Genomic DNA, 19234 nt, shown 5'->3' on the forward strand with positions numbered 1-19234 from the left:
GGGCATCACCATAGATTCCTCGCTATCCTTCAACGACTACCTCAATTCCCTGATAAAAAAATGCTTTTACAGCCTTCACATGCTGAGGAAAGTGAGGTCCTGCTTCCACCAAAAACACTTTGCCGTACTCGTACAGTCCATCATCCTCTCCAGATTGGATTATTGCAATTCCATTTACCTTAGCTTAACAAAGAAAAGCCTCCACAGACTCCAACTAATCCAGAACACAGCGGCCAAACTTATCTTCTCAAAAAGTAAATTTGACCATGTCTCTCCGCTCCTGTCCAAGCTCCACTGGCTTCCTGTCATCTCCAGGGTCCACTTTAAATGTGCCTGCTTAACCTTCAAGATCCTCCACGGCATCCTTCCACCTCTTATTCCTCTATCCTGGAATTCCTCAAATCCATTCTTCACTAGATCCACGCAAAAACTAAAATTATCCCTCCCCTCCTTAAAAGGTATCTCCCTCGTTGGTAAACTCGGTTCCTCCCTCCACTTCAGAATCGCTCAGTTATGGAATAGTTTCCCTTCCCCTCTCCGCAACTTGAGCCCCCTTCTACCATTCCGTAAGCTTCTGAAGACCTGGCTCTTCTCCAAAACGTAACCTCATCCCCTCCCTAGTATTATCACACCTAACCTCTCTTCTTACCTACTTCTATAAATCTATTGGAGTTCCGTTCCTTCCCTAACCATGTAAACCGTGTCGAGCTCCACCTGTGGAGATGTTGCGGTATATAAACCCAAGATTTAGTTTAGTTTAGTTTACTATTTGAAAGATATGCTTTGTTATGTTTAATTAGAAACTTTTTTTCCTGATAACCTTTACTATATACCTAGTGGTTCCAAAATGATTTCAGAAGAGGGGGGAAAAGAACAATTAGTGTCACCTGATATTTTAAATATTTCTCAATTCCTGGAATCATCGAAAGATTTTATAGCCAAAAGAGCAACATTATTGATCACCTTTAGGACTGAAATAGAAAAACAAGCCATCCTTAAATTATATTTTATAAATAAAAATGCCTTGTTTTGTGGTCAACAAATAAATGTCTTTCCAGATGTCTCTAAACAGATGCAATACAGGAGAAAACAGTTCCTGCAACTCAAGACTCAAGTCTTGGTTGTGGGAGCATTATTTTTTCTTAAGTTCCCATGTAAGTGTTTAGTGACATATCAGAATACTAGATATATTTTTGTTGATCCAGCCCATTTAGAAATTTTTCTTCAAGATAAACCTAAATTAGATATATTGCCTGTAACTAATGCAGAGGTTGAGATTGAATGAAACAGAATGTTTATCTGCCTGACTTAGAAGATTTGGTATACTGTTTGTTCTTGTTTTCCTGGTGACTCCTATAGGTCAATCAGTCCCCATAATAATGTGGACTTGATATTATATTTTCTTTTAGTCTGATGTATTTTCTTTGAATTTGTTTAATGCCTAAAGTTGTTATATGTTGTAACAAATCAATAAATTTATAAATAATAAAAAAAAATATGCACGCTTTCAGCCAAGTCCAACATATTGCTAACAGGGCCAAAGTACCCATATGTGTGATGGCTTTAGATGCCGAAAAGGCTTTTGATTTTGTAGAATGGAAATTTCTGTTTGAAAATCTACAGTAGTTTCAGTTGGGAGAGACATTTATTAATATGGTAAAAATGCTTTATTTTCGTCCCTTGGCGATAGTAATTGATGGTTTATTTCCTCATCTTTCCCTTTGTCCAGAGGCACTTGCCAAGGCTGTCCCCTTTCCCCATTACTTTCAACTTGGACTTGGAACCCCTTCTTACTTTGCAATCTACTGCTTCTTTCCATGGTATTTCTATTAAGTCTCAGGAGATTAAAGTATCCGCCTTTGCCGATCATATTTTATTGTACGTGTCATCCTGCACAGACTGTCCCAGTGGTATTATGACTCCTTCAGTCCTTTGGGTCAATTATCAGGATATTCTATAAACTGGGACACAACTGAGGTCATGCCCCTAAATCTTTATTGTACTAATAAAGATATGCTAACCCCATTTGGTGTCTCTTGGAATCCCACGGCCATCAAATATCTTGGTATTAGGTTCTGTTGTATGTGGGATGACACGTTAGAGCTGAATATTAAGCATATCTTTTCACATCTACATAATTTGTCTAGTAAATGGACGCCCTTGTGGCTCACCTGGTAGGGACGCCTTGAAACTATAAAGATGGTTAATACCCCTCAAATTTTATTTTACATACAAATGCCTCCGATATTGCTCCCTTTATCCTTTAAGGAGATTGATTCCTTCCTTAGTAAATTTTTGTGGCACAACAAACCTCTGAGAATTTATTTGCGGACTCTTAAGAAAGGCCATTCAATTGGGGGGGGGGGGGGATTCACAGATTTTTCTCTATATTCTCACACGATCCTTCTTCGTAGTGCTTGTTGGTGGTTCCAAGACTCTCTACCAGCTCAAGTACCAATTTGGCTTCATATCGAATCTGGGCTGATGGTAACCTTCTCTTTTGCAAGTTTGTTAGGGGCCCCTTCAACAACCTTTTCTATCTCAGTACCATTCTGGCTTCTACTTGTCAGACATTACAGTATCTCGATGTATTAGTGGATTATCATATAGCTACTACCAGCTCACTCCCTTTATGGGGTAATAGACAGGGGGTGGGTAAGCAGAGTGGGCAGACTTGATGGGCTGTAGCCCTTTTCTGCTGTCATCTTCTATGTTAATAAATATTTCACTTTGATCATCTTCCCCTTTTTTGGAAATCTTGGGCTATTAAAGGGATCTCTACTGTAGGGGATATTTTGGACTCTGCCGGATCATTCTTGCAATCCTTTAGTTCGCTTCATTCTTGATTTGGACTCCCTCATACCCATTTCTTTCAATATCTTCAACTTCGCACCTGTGTTCATGCTACTTTGTTTTCTTTTTCCTCTTTACCTGAAGATGAACGATCAACTGTTGTCTCCATTTTGAGGTTGGGGGTGCAGATCCCTCATATGGCCTCCCTACTTTATAAATTTTTCTTTCACGCTCTTCTCGCTCTACTCTCCCTACACAATGAAAGACTTGGGCATACAACTCACTGCTCAACAATAGGCCTATCTTGCAATCTATGCATTATTTAAGGCATAGGGCCATTTGCAAAGAGACTAATTCTTTGGTTTGTTGGTCTTGTAAGCAGTGTCCAGACACTTTCCAACATATGGTACATGATTGTTCCTGTGTATCACAGTATTGGACTACTGTCTGGGATGTGATTGCTCAAATTTTGGTATAACATTCGCCAATTTCGTTCCAACAGATTATAATGCGATCTGCCTCGGTTCCTTTAAATTTTCTCTCAGCACTCCAAATATTGCTTACTGTAGCGATTAAAGTTGTGTTGTAACACTGGAAAAATACTTTGCAAACCACAGTCTGTCACTGGTGGCACTATGTATGTCTTATTGCTACATATGAACGCCATATTTGGCTATTCGTGCTGGCTCCCTTCTCAGATATTATTGTACTTTGGATGCCCTTCTTAGATACAGTGGTGCCTCACACAACGAACTTAATTCGTTCCAGGAGCAAGTTTGTTATGCGAAAAGTTCGTTATGTGAAACGCGTTTTCCCATAACAATACATGTTAAAAAAAATAATTCGTTCTGCAGCATAAAATATGCTAAGATGACATAAAAAAAGATAAATTTGTCAAAATGGTGAAAATGGTGGTCTTGCTGAGGCCAAACTCTTTGACGAAGTCACACTGTTTTACCCCACATTCACTCCTTCTAATTATTTCCCGTTTCATTTCAACAGAAATCACCTTCCTGCTTTTTTTAGAAGCCATGATATATAAAAAATATTGAGTTTATCTTAAAAGGACGACTGTATACAGTGAGAGAGGGCAGAGTCTCAGCAGCAAAAACTGGGACTTAACTTTTCTTTTTTTTTTTTTTCTAGCATTGGGGAAGCGGCGAGAGTAGCTCCGCCCCCCCCCAACGCATCAGCAGTAGGCGCCGGGCCCCTCCATAAAAGGAGGCGAGCCGACGGTCCGCCACTGCACAGGGAGCCAGGCGAAGGGCTGTGAGAGAGGGCAGTTAAGCGCAGTGACTAACGACTGCCTGCGCGGAAGGATGCAATACATCGGCAGCTCGGGCGACTTCGTTGTGTGAAACGAAGTTCGTTGTGTGAAATGAAGTTCGTTGTGTGAAGTTCGTTGTGTGAAACGAAGTTCGTTGTGTGAATCAAGACATGAAGTTCGTTGTGTGCAGCGTTCGTTGTGTGAGGCGTTCGTTATGCGAGGCACCACTGTATTGTGATTTTCCTACACCTCCTTCGGAGGACTCTTTGGTGGATGGATTCTGACTGTATGACTGTATTCTCTTTATAATATATGGATCACTTCTGCTATTTCTGTTAGCATTACTGCATGTTTTTGTATTGCTACATGATTTTGCATTATCACTCTTTATTGGTCTGTTCTACAGCCTAGGTGTATACTTCCATTAACTATTTTATAATTCAATGGCCGTTTTGTATATTTCTTTGAAAATTCAATAAAACGGATTGAACTAAAATATATATATATCTCCAAGAATCTTCTACATTAAACTTGCAGCCTCCCTTATTGTATCCCCCCTTATATTAGTCTTAAGACTCATTTTTATGGACCCTATAGTACAAAACATACCCCATATACAATCTCTACTACAGACATTTTTATGTGCATACCACGAGATTCTAAACAGAAGCAATGGTTATTAACAAAGCTCAATAAGTCACATCTAAAGTCAGAATATATATCTGCTGTATTTTCTAAGAATTGTTTGGAAACTTTTACAACTTTGCAAATAAATCAGGTACAGCTTCTTATTTTCACAATTAAATTCAAATAGGCAGTAGTTCTTTTCAATTCCCAAAGCCTCTTTCCTTCTCTAGAATTCTCTAAGTGCCTCGTTTTCCTGTAAGTATAAGACTAAACTTCAATTTGGTTGACTGCCATTAATATTTTTACTTACATCAATGCACATGTTCTCACATATCTTAGATGCAAAAAAAATTATTCAGAGATGATCTATGTTACTACATCCGTGCTGAGTGTACTCAGCACTATACAACTTCCTCTATCTAACAATGAAGGCTCTGACATAACATAAATAGACAGAGGATGAGGTTCTTTGCGTGACATTTTGTTTGAGATTTACAATATTGTTTTATGTTGATTATATTGTATATGTTTTTTGTTACCTACTAATCTACTCTAAACCTTAGGTTTGTATACCGCATCATCTCTACATTTGTAAAGCTCGACATGGTTAACAAGAGTTAGGGTAGAAAGCTCAACATGGTTAACAAGAGTTAGGGTAGAAAGGAACTCCAGTGGAGGGAAGAGGCAAAATGAAGAGAAAAATTTTGAGGACTAGAATAACCAGAGGGGGAGGAAGAGTTACATTTTTGAAAGCAGGATGTAAATATTATAAATAAAGAATATACAAAATACAACTATGAAATTCTACTAGGTGTATATTATTTACCTATCTTCCATCCCTGGCTGCAGATAGAGATGTGCATGGACTGGCCGCAGTCTCTGAATCACATGAATGCACAGGCGCTGGAACATCTGCAAAGTGGTAAATGTAAAGAAGCAACTGGTTTAACCAAATTGCAGGGTACCTAAGTGTTATTCTACAAATACTCACTTAACCAACAGAGAGTGTATTGACACAGGAGGCATACACAAGGGTGAACCATAGACAGGGCTTCTACCAGTGTGGTGCTGGAGGCAGCTTGCATCAGTTCACGAGAGCCATTTGTAATGTTTTTAAGAATTTTGGGAGCCGGTTGTTAAAGTAGACCCCTATGACTACTTCAACAACTGGCTCCGAAAAGTTGGGCTTAGACCCCTCCTGAACTCCCTTTTACTAGGGTTGCAGATTTAATGTAATTATCGCATTAACATTTTTGATGACCGCTAAAATATTTAATTGTGATTAATGCTGACATCAACAGCAGGCAGCAGGATGGCACTTCTGGACCTAGAAACAGGAAGTTATATAAAGTTCTGATGTAACTACCTGTTTCTGGGTCTGGCAGAGCCAGCCATAGGCTACCCCTTCATCCCCATGACAAATTTGGTTTCACCTCACTCCTACAGGGTGGCGCCTCCAGGAGCTGCATCACTAGCATTTGTATGGCCAGCTTGGTGCAGGGCCTTGAGCATCTATGCATGCTTAAGACTGGCCAGCTTCCATACTCTTCAAAACAGGAAGTTTGATGGGGGCAGGAGCTGGCTGGGCTTGAGCATGAACAAATGCTCAAGGCCATGCAAAGGTCAGGCCTTGAAATGCTAGTGATGCAGCTCTGAATCATCGCCCTGTGGCTGCCTCAGTGACAGTTCCTGCAGCCTTTCTGGCATGCTGCTCAGAGCTGGAAACAAGCAGTGGGGAGTGGCAGCAGTCCATTTATTTGACTGGTGGGGCTCCTCACAAAATTGCAGGGCTCGGAACATCCAGAGAGAGAGAGCCTGTTGTTAAAAGTTTACCAACACACCACTGGTTTCCACTTAGGCAAGTAACTTACAGAATACTATAAAGTTACATGTATCCCTGTTACAATTAGGGGCCCACATTTACACCAGCTCAAGGGCTGATGTAATGGTAGGAGCCTAAATGTTAGGTGCACTGAAATAAGGTTATACTAATATTATATAATGGAATAGGCTTATATTACGTGGTCTCAGGGTACCTAAATAAAGGTGCCCAGTTACAGAACTGTCCCCACAGTTCCTGTATATTTGGCAACTTTCTTCAGCTTTTTGTCGTTTTCATATTATTTTAATAGGATCTGCTTTTGATGCACAAAAGGAATTTGCAAATGCAACCATTATAATGTTACAATGTACTCATATTTACTTCCAAGTCTAAATATGTCCTTCTGTTATTTTTGCAGTACATGTGGTGGTGCTACTACTATTTATTTTTTCTTTACCGCTAGCTACCAGATGCTCATCACAGGTACCAGATTGACAGCACTAGAAAATGAAATTCTCAATTTATTCACAAAAGAGATAAAGCACAGGCAGGGACAATATGCTTCCCTACCCTGTTCTATCAATGACCTTTGTTTCTGAGGGAGCAGCTTAGATTAGCTATGGCATTTTAAAAATTGCATGTATATTCAGCGCCAATGTTTAGATAAGCAGCGATTCTGAATATACATAGATGGCATGTAATTTGTAAAATGCTATAAGTTACCTGTGTTTCTCCAGAATTATACTATATTATACTATACAGGTCTTATAACCTGCAATTTTTTCATCAAAGATGCAATGTGTCTAACAAAAAATTTTGTACAGCGTTTAATAGGAACTATGCCTTTGGTGCACACATCTACACCAACTCTATGGCTGGTGTAAGTGTTCGTGCTTAAGTGCATTACACTAGTATTCTATAAAGAGAAGTAGATACCTACTTTCCTTTGTAGAGTACAGTAGACTCAGTTATCTGGCACCATGGGGATTGGTAGTTTCTGGTTGCTTGAGAGTTACTATAAAATAGTTTTGTCTCCCTTCCCTTCCCTCCTTACGTTTCTGGTCTGAGCCATTCTCTCTTCCTCTCACTATCATCCTCCCCAACCCCACTTGTAGGTCCAGCATCTGTTCTTCCCTTCCCACCCTCCTTTCTGGTCTGGGTCACTTTCGATCTCCCCCCTTTATGGGTCTAGCATCCATCCATCTCCCCTCCCTTTACCCTGCAGGTCCAGCATCCATATCCCTCCCTCCACGTGGGTCTGGCCAACTGGACCCTCCTCACTTACATGCAACTCTTCCAAAGCAGAAGCAGCAGCTGGTCAGCAGAAGCAGTACTGTAAACAGGTTGCTCGCAGCCAACCCCAGCAGGACCTTTCCTCTGCTGCATTGGAAGTGACACAGCAGAACAAAGGCCCTGCCAGAGCTGACCATGAGCAGTCTGTTTACAGCACTGCCACTACTGATTCAGGGCAGGAGGGATGGCAGGGGTTGTCCAATCAGGCTTCAGGGGCTGGAGAAAGGACAATTTTTATTTTTGACAGTTGGGTGATAGTGCCAATTGATTGAGTACTAGTTAACCGGGATTCTATTGTATTAGGGTTGTCCAGAAAAAAAAACTGTGCAAATTTAAGATTTTCCCAAGAATTTGATTGTGCTTGATCAGAAAATAATTTAAAAATTTTTTTTAAAGCCCATTCTGGTGTCCCTCAAAGCCACTGCTTATATAAAGCTCTATTTTTCTTAAAATTTGCTATTATTTTTGATTAATGGAACAAACTGCTTGGCATTATAACTATAACTTTTATGTTTTTTTGTGTTGTCACAGTGAAGGTGGTTGACACAGCCAAGTGAGGTGTTAAACTGATAACTGACTTTGCCCATGGCAAATACAGCATGAGGCCTTGATGCAAGGAGTTGAACAGCACTGAAGGCTTTGCCAGACTATCTCAAGAAGATATTTTTATAAGGGAATTTTTCAAGTACCTTTCTTATTTCTAATCTTAATGTATATTTTCTGTAAACCGCTTAGAACCTAACGGATGTAGCGGTATATAAGAAATAAATTACATTACATTACATTACATATTGAATGCTTCAGTGTTTGGAACACCATTGGTAGATGACTATATCAAAGTGTATGTGTTTAGCTACAGCATTAGCGAAGTATGTTAAATTTCTGTTGTTTCTCACAATAAAGTACAGATTCTGAAGGTTCATTTAATAAAATACTGTTAGATTGTTTACAAAAAATGTCTTTTTATCATTTGATGACAGGATAATGTTTTCCTATTCTTTTGTGGTTGTAATACTGTATTACAGAGGTTTTGAGGAATCAAACCCCATTTGTTATAATAAGCATATTGGACACTAGTGTTATTTCTGTACTGATTTATGTTTAAATCTGTTTTTTATTAACAATAAAGAACCAAACAAACAAATAAAGGCAAAACGACAGGCAATAAGTGTTTACGTTTTACAAGAAAGATGACCCCCCCAAGAGGACTGGACTCTGATGTCCTCCTGGGTTACAAAAGATCCCCCCGTCCCCCCAGGCACCCCCCTTCTTTACTGATTTATTGTTATTTTTCAATAAAACAGATTTGACATAAAATGTATTTTTATCAATGTATCATTGCTGAGTGTGAAAACTGAAATATTAGGTTCCCACCTGGATAATCTTTTTCTGTTAATCTTTACAGGAGTCTGTACATTAGATGAACAGTCCATTACCATGAACCGGCTTTGCAGAAGTGTGTCAATCACAGTTTTCAGCACCTCCCTCATTCCTAGTGAAGTGTAGTGCCTCCTTCAGTTGGTACAGAATAAAACGGGAAAAAAATCTGTTCCTGTCTCTGTCCCGTGAACTTGGTCCCTGTCCCCTAAGCTTGGTCCCATTCTCTGCCCCATCCCCGAAAGCTCAGTCCCTGTCTCTGTCCTTCCCTGCAAACCATCTGATCCCATCCGCACAAGCCTTGAATAGTTTTATACTGAACTTATTTTATTACAGTAAAGTATAAAAAGAAACAATATGCTGTATAATTGTCATTTTATAAATCAGAGTACTGGCTGCTGAACTAGAGGAAGAGATTTGCCACTGGCAGGGCTTTGTTTACAAACGTTTATCAACACAGCAACAATACTACTTTATCCTAAAGCAAAGAAAAGAAATAGAATAGTTTTTTTCTATCTTTGTTGTCTGGTTTCTGCTTTCCACATCTTCTCATCATTCTCTTCTTTCCATCCTCTGTCTGCCTTCTCTCTGCCTCTTCCATATGACATCTGCTCTATTTCTATGCCTCTACCAGAAACTGACCTCCTCTCCCTTCCATCTCTCCTCCCCCCCCATTGGTCTGGCAACCATGGTCTGGCATCTCTGTCTTCTTCCCTTCCATCTCTCACTTCCTCTCCCAGGTGTTTTTTTTTTAAGCATTTCTCTCCTCCTTTCATCCCCTCAGATCTGGTATCTGTCTCCCCAATCCAGCATGTGCCCTTTTTTCTTTATCTCCTCCATACATCCAGTATGTGTTCCACTCTCTCTCCTCTCCACTTCCCTTCAGCGTCTGTTTCACTATCTCCCCTCCCTACTTCCATCCACTGTGCCTCCTTCTCTCCATTTCCATGCAACGTCTGTTCCTCTCTCCCTTTCCCTCTCTCCCCACTTCCCTTCAGCGCCCTTTGTGCAGTCTAGCAGCCCTCTCCTGATTGCTGAGGTCTGGCCATCTCTTCCCCTCGTCGAGGCATCTCCCTTCCTTCCCCTTACCTTCGCTGGCGATTTTCAGTTGGCCTCTCTCCGAGCAGCCCAAGCCTTTTCACAAATCGTGCATGTGGCTGCCCTGAAACAAGTTCTCTGATGCGAGCCGCCCAGGCGGAAACAGGAAGTTGCGTCAGATGAGAAATTTCAGGGCAGCCACCTGTGACTTGTGAAAAGGCTCAGGCTGCTCAGAAAGCGAAAACTGAAAATTGCCAGTGAAAGTGAAGGGAAGGGAGATGCCCTGACAAGGGGAAGAAATGCCTGGACAGCGGTGATTGGGAGGGAGAGGGCTGCTGGACTGCACGATCGCGAGGGCTGCTGACTGTGAGGGGTGAGCAGTGAGGCAACGCATGCAAGATACTTAACTGGATGGTGAATGGCCTTGTCCTCCTACCCACGGCAACCAGTTTTTTCCCTCCCTGTTCTGGCGGGCACCATGTCATTCTCTAGTTTGTTCCAAAGCAAAAGTAATCAATCTCCACTGGAACAGAATACAAAGGAGAGGTGCGGGGAACTTCCCCGTAGGCATCATACATTTCTGTTCTGCTGTGCAACTCAGAAAAATAAATTTTCAACAGGAATTTATAACATAAGTGTGAACCAACTTGTGTGCAACAAGCATTAACATCAAAGGAGCCAGAGACTAAGCAATTCACTTACTTATACAGGATTTCTTTATGCTTAGTCATCTGGCTGACAGAAGAAGAACTCCAGGCCTGGAATCTAGAAATATTTGAGGCAGAAAGAAGGTGAAACTGGATATACTGAGGGTGGGCTGTACGGGCTCCTGTGAAGATTAATAGAAAAAAGATTATCCAGGTAAGAGCCTAATCTTTCATTCTGTTATATCTACACAGGAGTCCGTCTGTATGTTAGGTGATGTGCCAAAGCAATGGCCGACATCTAGGGCAGGACAGAGGAGCCTGCCCACAAGACCAAGGACCCAAAGGCAAAGTCCTCTCGAGCCACCATGTCCACTCTATAAAACCTCATCAAGGTAGGTAGACCAGAAAGCTGTTCTATAAATCTCTGCAGGAGGAACTGCCCAAGACTCCACTCATGAAGATGCGACGCTCCTGATTGAGTGCACCTTAAGAGAAACCAGCAGCTGCTTTCCACAGGCCTTGTATGCCAACGAAATGGCCATGTGAATCCATCTGGTTATAGAGGCTTTGGATGGTTAGAACAAACAGATAGTCTGAAAGGTAAAATTCATTGGTCTTTTCTAGGTAGTGTAGTAAAACTCTTTGCACATCTGTCAGCCCTAGCATAAATGTAAGGATGGTAGCGCCCCGACAATGTAAGGTTGGAGGGGGTTATGGTTGAAGCGGCCTTACCATCCGCGGGCCCGAGTTCAATACCTTCACAGAAGATTCACCAGGAAGTAGACTCAAATGAGAAGCACAGCCAGAGGTGATGGCATAAAGAACATATTATAGAAATAGGCTTACAGAAAAACAATCTTCATAAAAATTACAATTAAACATTACAATTAAGGAGGGAGCAAACCAGTTTCCCTGCCTTACAGAGTCCAGAGAGAAGCGTGAAGTTCCAGGGAGAAGCAGAGAGAGAAAAGGGTGATGGGGGTGATGGTCTAAGCCAGTGTTCTTCAACCACCGGTCCGTGGACCGGTGCCGGTCCACAGAAATTTCCTGCTGGTCCACAGGGCTAGCACGTGCATCAGGCCCAAAACAGTGTTCTTAAACCGCTGGTCCACGGTGTGATCAATGTGGTGTTATCTTCGAGCCAGCTCCCTCTTCCTCACTGATTCAGTATACAAAGCCACAGGCAGTGACTCCTACGTGCTTCCTGTGTTTGAACCGGAAGCCTTCTCTCTGATGTTGTAACGTCAGAGGGAAGGCTTTCAGATGAGGCACGGGGCATGCAAGGAGCTGCTGCCCGCAGCTGTGTGCACTGCATCAGTGAGGAAGAGGGAGCCGGCCTGAAGATAATACTGGGGGCGGCATAAAATGGCCAGGCGGGAGCAGGCCAGAAGGTAAGGCATAGCATGGAGGGAGGGAGACAACAAAGGTAGGGGGGAATGATTTTATTTTTTAATTTAGTGATTGAATTATGACAATTTTGAGAATTTACATCTGTTGTCAGTGTGCTTTGTGTAGTTTAATTTTGTGGTTAACCATTATGTGTTGTTAATAAGATTATATTGTGTATCTGTGAAAAATGAATGGCAAAAATAGTGTTACAATTAGTACTATTATGGGAGCGGGGTCTGAAGTGGAGATTTGGTAGAGATGGGCAGGGTCTGGCCCATGACTTAGCCCAGTGTTCTTCAACCACCAGTCCACGGACCCATGCTGGTCCACAGAATAATTCTTTTATTTCTGCTGGTCCATAGGTGTAAAAAGGTTGAAAAACACTGGTCTAAGCTTCGGGTTCCCGAGATAGAGCAAGCGGAGGGGTGATGTTGCGAGGGGGCTTTTATAGCTTGGAATCTTATTCTAAATATAGAATCTATTGAAGTTAAGCATCTCCATCCTTAGTAAACTGTCTGAAACAATAGTTAGTTTCACTAACCAGGAAGGGAAGTGAGGTGTGCTAGACTGGAGAAGAATAGACTGGAGTCACATGTAATTTCCAGTATTCTTCTGACAATATCGGTGCACCTGGATCCATTGTACATCCTAAGCTGTACATCCTAAGCATCAGACATTAACACATCTTCTTCGCACCTCTTAGCTGCAAGTTCGTTTGTTACCTTTTAAGCATGATTTAATTAGGGCTGTTTGAAACAGTCTGCCTGGATGCTTTCTGTATGTGAATTCTGTGCATGAGCACAGGTTTATCTACATCAACATTCCAGAGTCAGAATGATATAATTTCCCATAGGCCTTTGCTGACATTGGTTAGGGCAACCAAAATGCTGATTGCTAGCAATGCTAGGGCTGACTTCTCCCATACTTTTTTTATTTTTATTCTTTAAAATGAAGGCAAGCTTGCGGTACCCTTAAACAGCCAGTCTGCACTTCACAGATGCCTTGCTTACCTCCAACATTCACATTCCCTGTCCTGCAGAATCTCCAAGCTATGAAGATAAACATTTCCCATTATGAGTCCAAACCTCTGTCTTAGGTTGTACAGTTATCTGGGCGGGGAAACCCAAGATGCTATATCTTACCCGTTGTTGAGCGAATGAACTGTGCATAAGGGATGCAGGAAGCTTTCTCAGGAGGTTCAGGCATAAAGGTACCAAGATGTCATGAGAGAGTATGGTATATGAGATCATGGCCTTTGCTGACATTGGTTAGGGCAAACAAAATGCTGATTGCTAGCAATGCTAGGGCTGACAACATCCTGCTTACCCAAGACTGTAGGTTGAAATACAGGCAGGCAAACCTCTTGGTTGATGTGGAAATCCGATACAACCTTTGGAAGAAAGGAATGAACAGTACGGAGACCTATGCCAGCTTCCATGATCATGAGGAAAGGCTCTTTGTAGGAGAGAGCTTGCAATTCTGATATTCGTCATGCTGAGATGATCACCATCAGGAACACAATCTTCACCTTAAGATCCAAGATGGATGTTTCCTACAGTGGCTCATATGGAGCCTTAGTGAGACTTTTGAGAATGGTGTTAAGATTCCAAGATGGAAAGAGCTGATGGACCGGAGGCCACATTCAGAGTGCTTCTCTTAAGAATCTAGTCCATCTGGATGAGCTGCCAGCAAAACTTTACCTCCTTGTACCTGGAAGTATGAGAGGCCTGCCACTTGTACCTTGAGGGAAGCCACTGAAAGCCCTTTTTTCCAGACCGACCTGTAGAAAGGCAAGGATAACTGAAATGGGAGCCCGAAAACAGCAGCTCCACCTGATCCCTTTCACACCAATGTTGAAAGGACTTCCAAGTCTTAGCACAGGCCGCCATGTTGAAGGGCTTTTTAGCCCAGAGCGGCAATAACTATGTCTGAGTAGCTCCTGCGGACTAGAGCCGAGTGCTCAAGAACCATGTCTTAAGACCAAACTGCCCTGGATTCCCCATGGGAACTGGCCCCTACCTTAAAAGCCTCAGAAAAGATTTGAGACTCCTGTCCCTTTGAAGATGAACTAGGGCCACATACTGCAACTAGAATCACGAGTCTTAGATGAGTGGCAATCCTGTGGATGACCCAGCACACCATAGGCCAAGGAGGAAAAACAAAGTAGACCCTTGCTGGGCCAGGGTTGAACCAACGCGTCCAACCCTAAGCGTCCCAGTTCTTCCCTTCAACTGAAGAAGTGCTGAAGCCATCAAATCCATTATTGCACTGCTCCAGCAATGCACAATCAGGTCAAATGTCCTTTGGGAGAAAGACCATTCCCTTGGGTCCAGGGACTGCCGGTTGAGAAAGTCAGCCTGAACATTTTCTACTGTGGAGAAGGCTTGTAGATGGGTTTCTGCCCACTGGAACAGCATCAGGGGTAAGGTCACCTGAGGCTGCAGCCAAAATTGAGGTGCTTCCAACCCAAATCGGAGCAAAGCTCGCTGAAAAACATGCTCCCGAGGCCTGTAGCAGCTGAGAAGCCTGAATTGTTCAAGCCACTAAAGTAGACAAGCCGACAGCAGCGGTAAGGGAGTCCCCCAGCAGCATCGGGGTAAGGGAAACAATGGGATGGTTGGATAGGTTATAGTGAGCTTGGACAGCAACTTCAGCATTTGGAACCTAGGACAATACCAGAAATATCAAAGAAGAGACAAGTTAATCTAATAATAATGGGTATAACCTATGGGCAGACTGGATGGACCATTCAGGTCTTTATCTGCCGTCATTTACTATATTACTATATTATTTCCCTGACTGTTGGTGGCTGGGGGAATCCCTGTGTGGGTGGCGAGGGAAACCCAGGCTTCCTCACTGTCAGCTGCCGGCATGCGAGGCACTCGCGAAGTGGTTCCCTGGATGCTGGAACCTGAAGCCGACAAGGATTCCCCTTGGCGGTGGCTGGTACATCGCAAAGCACAGGCCGGCACCTTTTCCCTTCAAAAGTGCTCATTGCACAATACGCGACCTAGCTAAGGGGAAAAAAAAGTGCCACTTAGCAATAAAAGAAGATTATGTACTTATCCTGGTAAGATCTTTTCAAGTAGATAGGTGAGACATTGTAGACCATAGGGTTATTTCCCACTACTTGCATGGTCTGCAGAAGAAACCCATTACATGTTTTTCACTCTGCCTCTAGAGTACTTCACAGGCTAATTTAGCGCCCTCTAACAGTCAGTACCCAAGCACAGAGAGACACATTCATCTGTGAAGGCACCTGTAACAACAGGCTAAACTACTGTTCTGCTCAAACAACTAAACAGTTAATCTCCAACCGAGGCATCAAAGGAGGTCAGAACTTCTCCCCCAATAGTTAATTCATATAGACATAGTCTTGCTAACCCCGAAGGGTTGAACAGTCTCCAAGAAACACTCTGAATAAAGGAGACTGAAATCTGAAATCCATTTTAAACACAAAAATACCCGCGAAAGGGATAAAACTTCATCGAATTAAAATAATAAAATGTGAAGAGCAGCAGAACTGCTGCAGCTGCAGCCATGTGTGCAGAAGAAAAGAGTGCTAGAGGGCGCTAAACTAACCTTTGAAGTACACTAGAGGCAGAGTGAAAAACCTGTAATGGATTTCTTCTGCAGAACATGCGAGTAGTGGGAAATAACCCTATTGTCTAGAATGTCTCACCTATTGCACTAGAAACAGCAGACCAGCACTGCCTCAGGATTTTTTTTTTCTGTCAGAACAGACTCCACTGGTTCTCTAAGCCATATGCCTTGCCAGTATCAGTGGCAAGGTGTACAGCTGAGGCATCTCTAGAAAAATTTTGGGGAGGTGGAGGAAATGGGGGGAGGGACTCAACTCGTGACCCATTGAGTGTGACACTCCCGAGGTTGGATGGATCCCCGAAAGGGTCCCCCAAGCTCAATCCAGCACCAAACAAGGACAAGAAGGCCATTAAACAACTTCCAAAAGGCCTACACTAACCATTTACAGGGAAGACTGGAATAGCTTACCACACCTGCTGAGACTGAGAACAGACTAGTTAGACTAGAGGGAAGCACAACTATTAGTACAGCCAAAGTTTTGTCTCAGTCTCTATTTGCTGGTCATGGTGAGTTATTACCCATCAGTGAACTGTACCAGTCTGGAGAGATGCTAAAGAATGAGCTATTAGTTGATGCTTATGCCTGCCTCCGAGCAAGTGTAAATTCTTATGTCTAGAAACACATGCAAATTTTACTTCTCTGCTTAAATCATAACCACAGATTGCTGCCTTCCAAATTGTGTATGTGGAGGATCTAAATAGCGGATTTCTAAAATTGTTATGTACACATGTAGGGAATTTACACATATAAATGCTGCACAAGCCTTCTAAAATGACCTCCTCTATGTATTACCTTTCATGTATTTATTGTTCTGTAGCTTGTTTTGTTATCTCCTATGCATTAGGTACTATGATATTTTTTATTTTTTTTACTGTATTGTAATCTGCTTGTCTAATAGTAAAAAATGTGAATATAAATATTTGAATTAAAGCAGTTTGTCCAGTTTACTTGAACCTGTCTGTCTCATTTCTTACCCCGATTCTCATGCTACTACATGCAGCTTAAGACCTACAAAAACCTAGGGTTCAAGGAGTTTTTAAATGTACACGACTTAGGGATAAATAATTAAACATATTTTTTGCACTGTATTACCATATGGATTATTGGGTTTGATTCCTGACTTGTACTCCTTTTGACTTCCTAGTATGGGTACACAGAAAAGTCATCCCAGTCCCCAAATAAATGGCAAATCATATGGCTAGAGTGCAAGTATACTAGGTTCAAGAAGGAGCTATGGTTTGGTGACCTGGGCAAAGACTGTTGCAATTATGGCTGTGTGAAGGTAGAATTCAAAGCAGATTCCAACAGATTTGGTAACTTAAGATTCAAGAGAAAACTACTCATAAAAAAGAAAAACAATTGATACTCTCATGCACTTAGAAAAACTGTAGCCTTAAACACCTGGAAATTTCAACTGCATTAAGTTTAAAACTCAGATTCCACATTCAAAACTAAAATACTTTAGCCTCTGAAACAAGCTGTTCTTGTGCCAAATATACTGCATTTCACTTACCTGTCTCACAATTTGATTAGGACACTTAATTAAAATCTGCATTGGCCACCAGTCATCATCAGCCATTCGGTCCAAAAACCACTGCAAGAAACAAAAGGTCTAATATTTAATAAATTCAATTAATTGTCTTTTGAAGCATCAAAGTGGAGAAAAAACAAAACCCTAGATTTTATATAGATTGCTCAAATTTGGGTGCCAGAATTTGCGTATGAATCCAAGATCCACATACAGCTTAACGAAGAAATGGGCACCAATTGGCCACTTTTGGTGCTAACTGAAGTTGCACACAGATTTCCCTTGCACACACTTCTATAATTTGATTTTTTTTCCATGCACAACCCAAAAGGGACATGGCCAAGGGAGGGACACAAGTGTGTCATGGGTGTTCCTAAAAATGAGTTGCTGAGTTATAGAACTGTGCCAATCTGTGCCTAACTTTGGGCACCGGACTTACACGTTTTTCCATCAGCATTAAATATAGAATCCACCCAAAACTGTAAATCCTGCATTCACTTCATCCCTCAAAATTATGGTATAGAGTCATTTATTTTCTAGAACGAGTGTAAATACTAACAGAAATAATAATACAAAGCCTTTTTTGCACAAAAAGGCATCTTCAAACATTGTAAACCCATAATAACTCCCTAATGACTAGTGAAGCAATGTACTGTATAATTAAGAGTGATAATGGAAACTTTATTTAAGATTTATTAACCGCCTTTATGAAGAGAGTCACCCAAGTCTGTGTTCAACAGACATAGCTTGACAGAAGCAACTTATAGTAACAGTATAACTAGTAAAGTGACAATATCAGTATAATATACAATTTGAACAAGTGGGGTAAGACAAACACATCAGATGGGCAACTCATTTATTTGCAGGGAAAGCACAACCAGAAACAGATGAAGTAGTGAATAATAGCTGTGGACAGCATCTATGGACAGAAACAGATTTCTGGGAAATGCCAGCTGCTTTGATATCAGCATTTCCTGCTCCAGAGCTTTGTCAAGGGTACCCTTGTTTGAAACAATATGAAATAAAATAAAATTTACTTTTTTTTTCCCCAACCCTTGGAACAAGTGAGTTCATTAGTCTTTTTTTGGTTTGTCTACTTGGCAGCACCACTATCATATCACTAGGTATACACCTTCTACAGCTCAGTCATTAAATGTGTCCCCTTATTGATGTTTAAGGAGAAAAACAAAAGGCAGAATTTGAGTATGTCCAAAGAAAGAACTATAAATCATCCCGGTGCTCACTTTTTCTTTAATTTCTTTCAGAGGGATACTTTGCCTGAGTACTTCTGGGTTTTAATCAAATTAAAATCTCCAAATATGTCCAAGACCAGATTCCTTTAGAGCAGTGAGTGGTTCCCAACCCTGTCCTGGAGAACCACCAGCCAGTCAGGTTTTCAGGATAACACTAATTATTATACATGGGGCAGATCTGCATGCCTGTTGCCTCCAATATATGCAATTCTTTCTCATGCATATTCATTAGGACTATCCTGAAAACCTGACTGGCTGGTTGTCCTCTGGGACAGGGTTGGGAACCACTGCTTTAGAGTCACTGTTCAGCTTATTAGCTTGTTGGTTTTCCAGAAGCTAGTTACACAAAAAGCAATTCTATAAAGGGGAGCCTAGTTTTTGGTACCAAGATGATGCTTGTTTGGATTCTATTCTATAAAAATAAGACCAGGGTCCCCGCAAAACCAAGCTCTCAATACCAACACCCGACGAGCCCATGTAATGGCGACCAGAAAAACGGTCATGAGTGTCAAGTCCAAGACAGTAGCATCTCGAAGCAGCTCAAAAGATGCCTTAGCAAGGCTAGGCAATATCCGGTTAAGGTCCCAGAAAGAGAAA

At 41.7% G+C, this 19234-nt stretch overlaps 1 protein-coding gene across 8 annotated transcripts in view; it reads right to left on the reverse strand.

The window, feature by feature from the left end:
• Window positions 1-19234, reverse strand: part of USP34 (ubiquitin specific peptidase 34) — a 1084964-nt gene that overhangs the window by 129449 nt on the left and 936281 nt on the right. For all 8 annotated transcript variants that reach the window (XM_033939082.1, XM_033939080.1, XM_033939079.1 and 5 more), the window contains 2 exons: window positions 17370-17450; window positions 5514-5599 (listed from right to left, as the gene is read on the reverse strand). In XM_033939082.1, the coding sequence (XP_033794973.1) occupies window positions 5514-5599; window positions 17370-17450 (167 nt within the window). The remainder of the gene's footprint in view (window positions 1-5513; window positions 5600-17369; window positions 17451-19234) is intronic.

This window comes from Geotrypetes seraphini, chromosome 3, assembly GCF_902459505.1.
Source record: "Geotrypetes seraphini chromosome 3, aGeoSer1.1, whole genome shotgun sequence".
Lineage (NCBI taxonomy): Eukaryota > Metazoa > Chordata > Amphibia > Gymnophiona > Dermophiidae > Geotrypetes > Geotrypetes seraphini.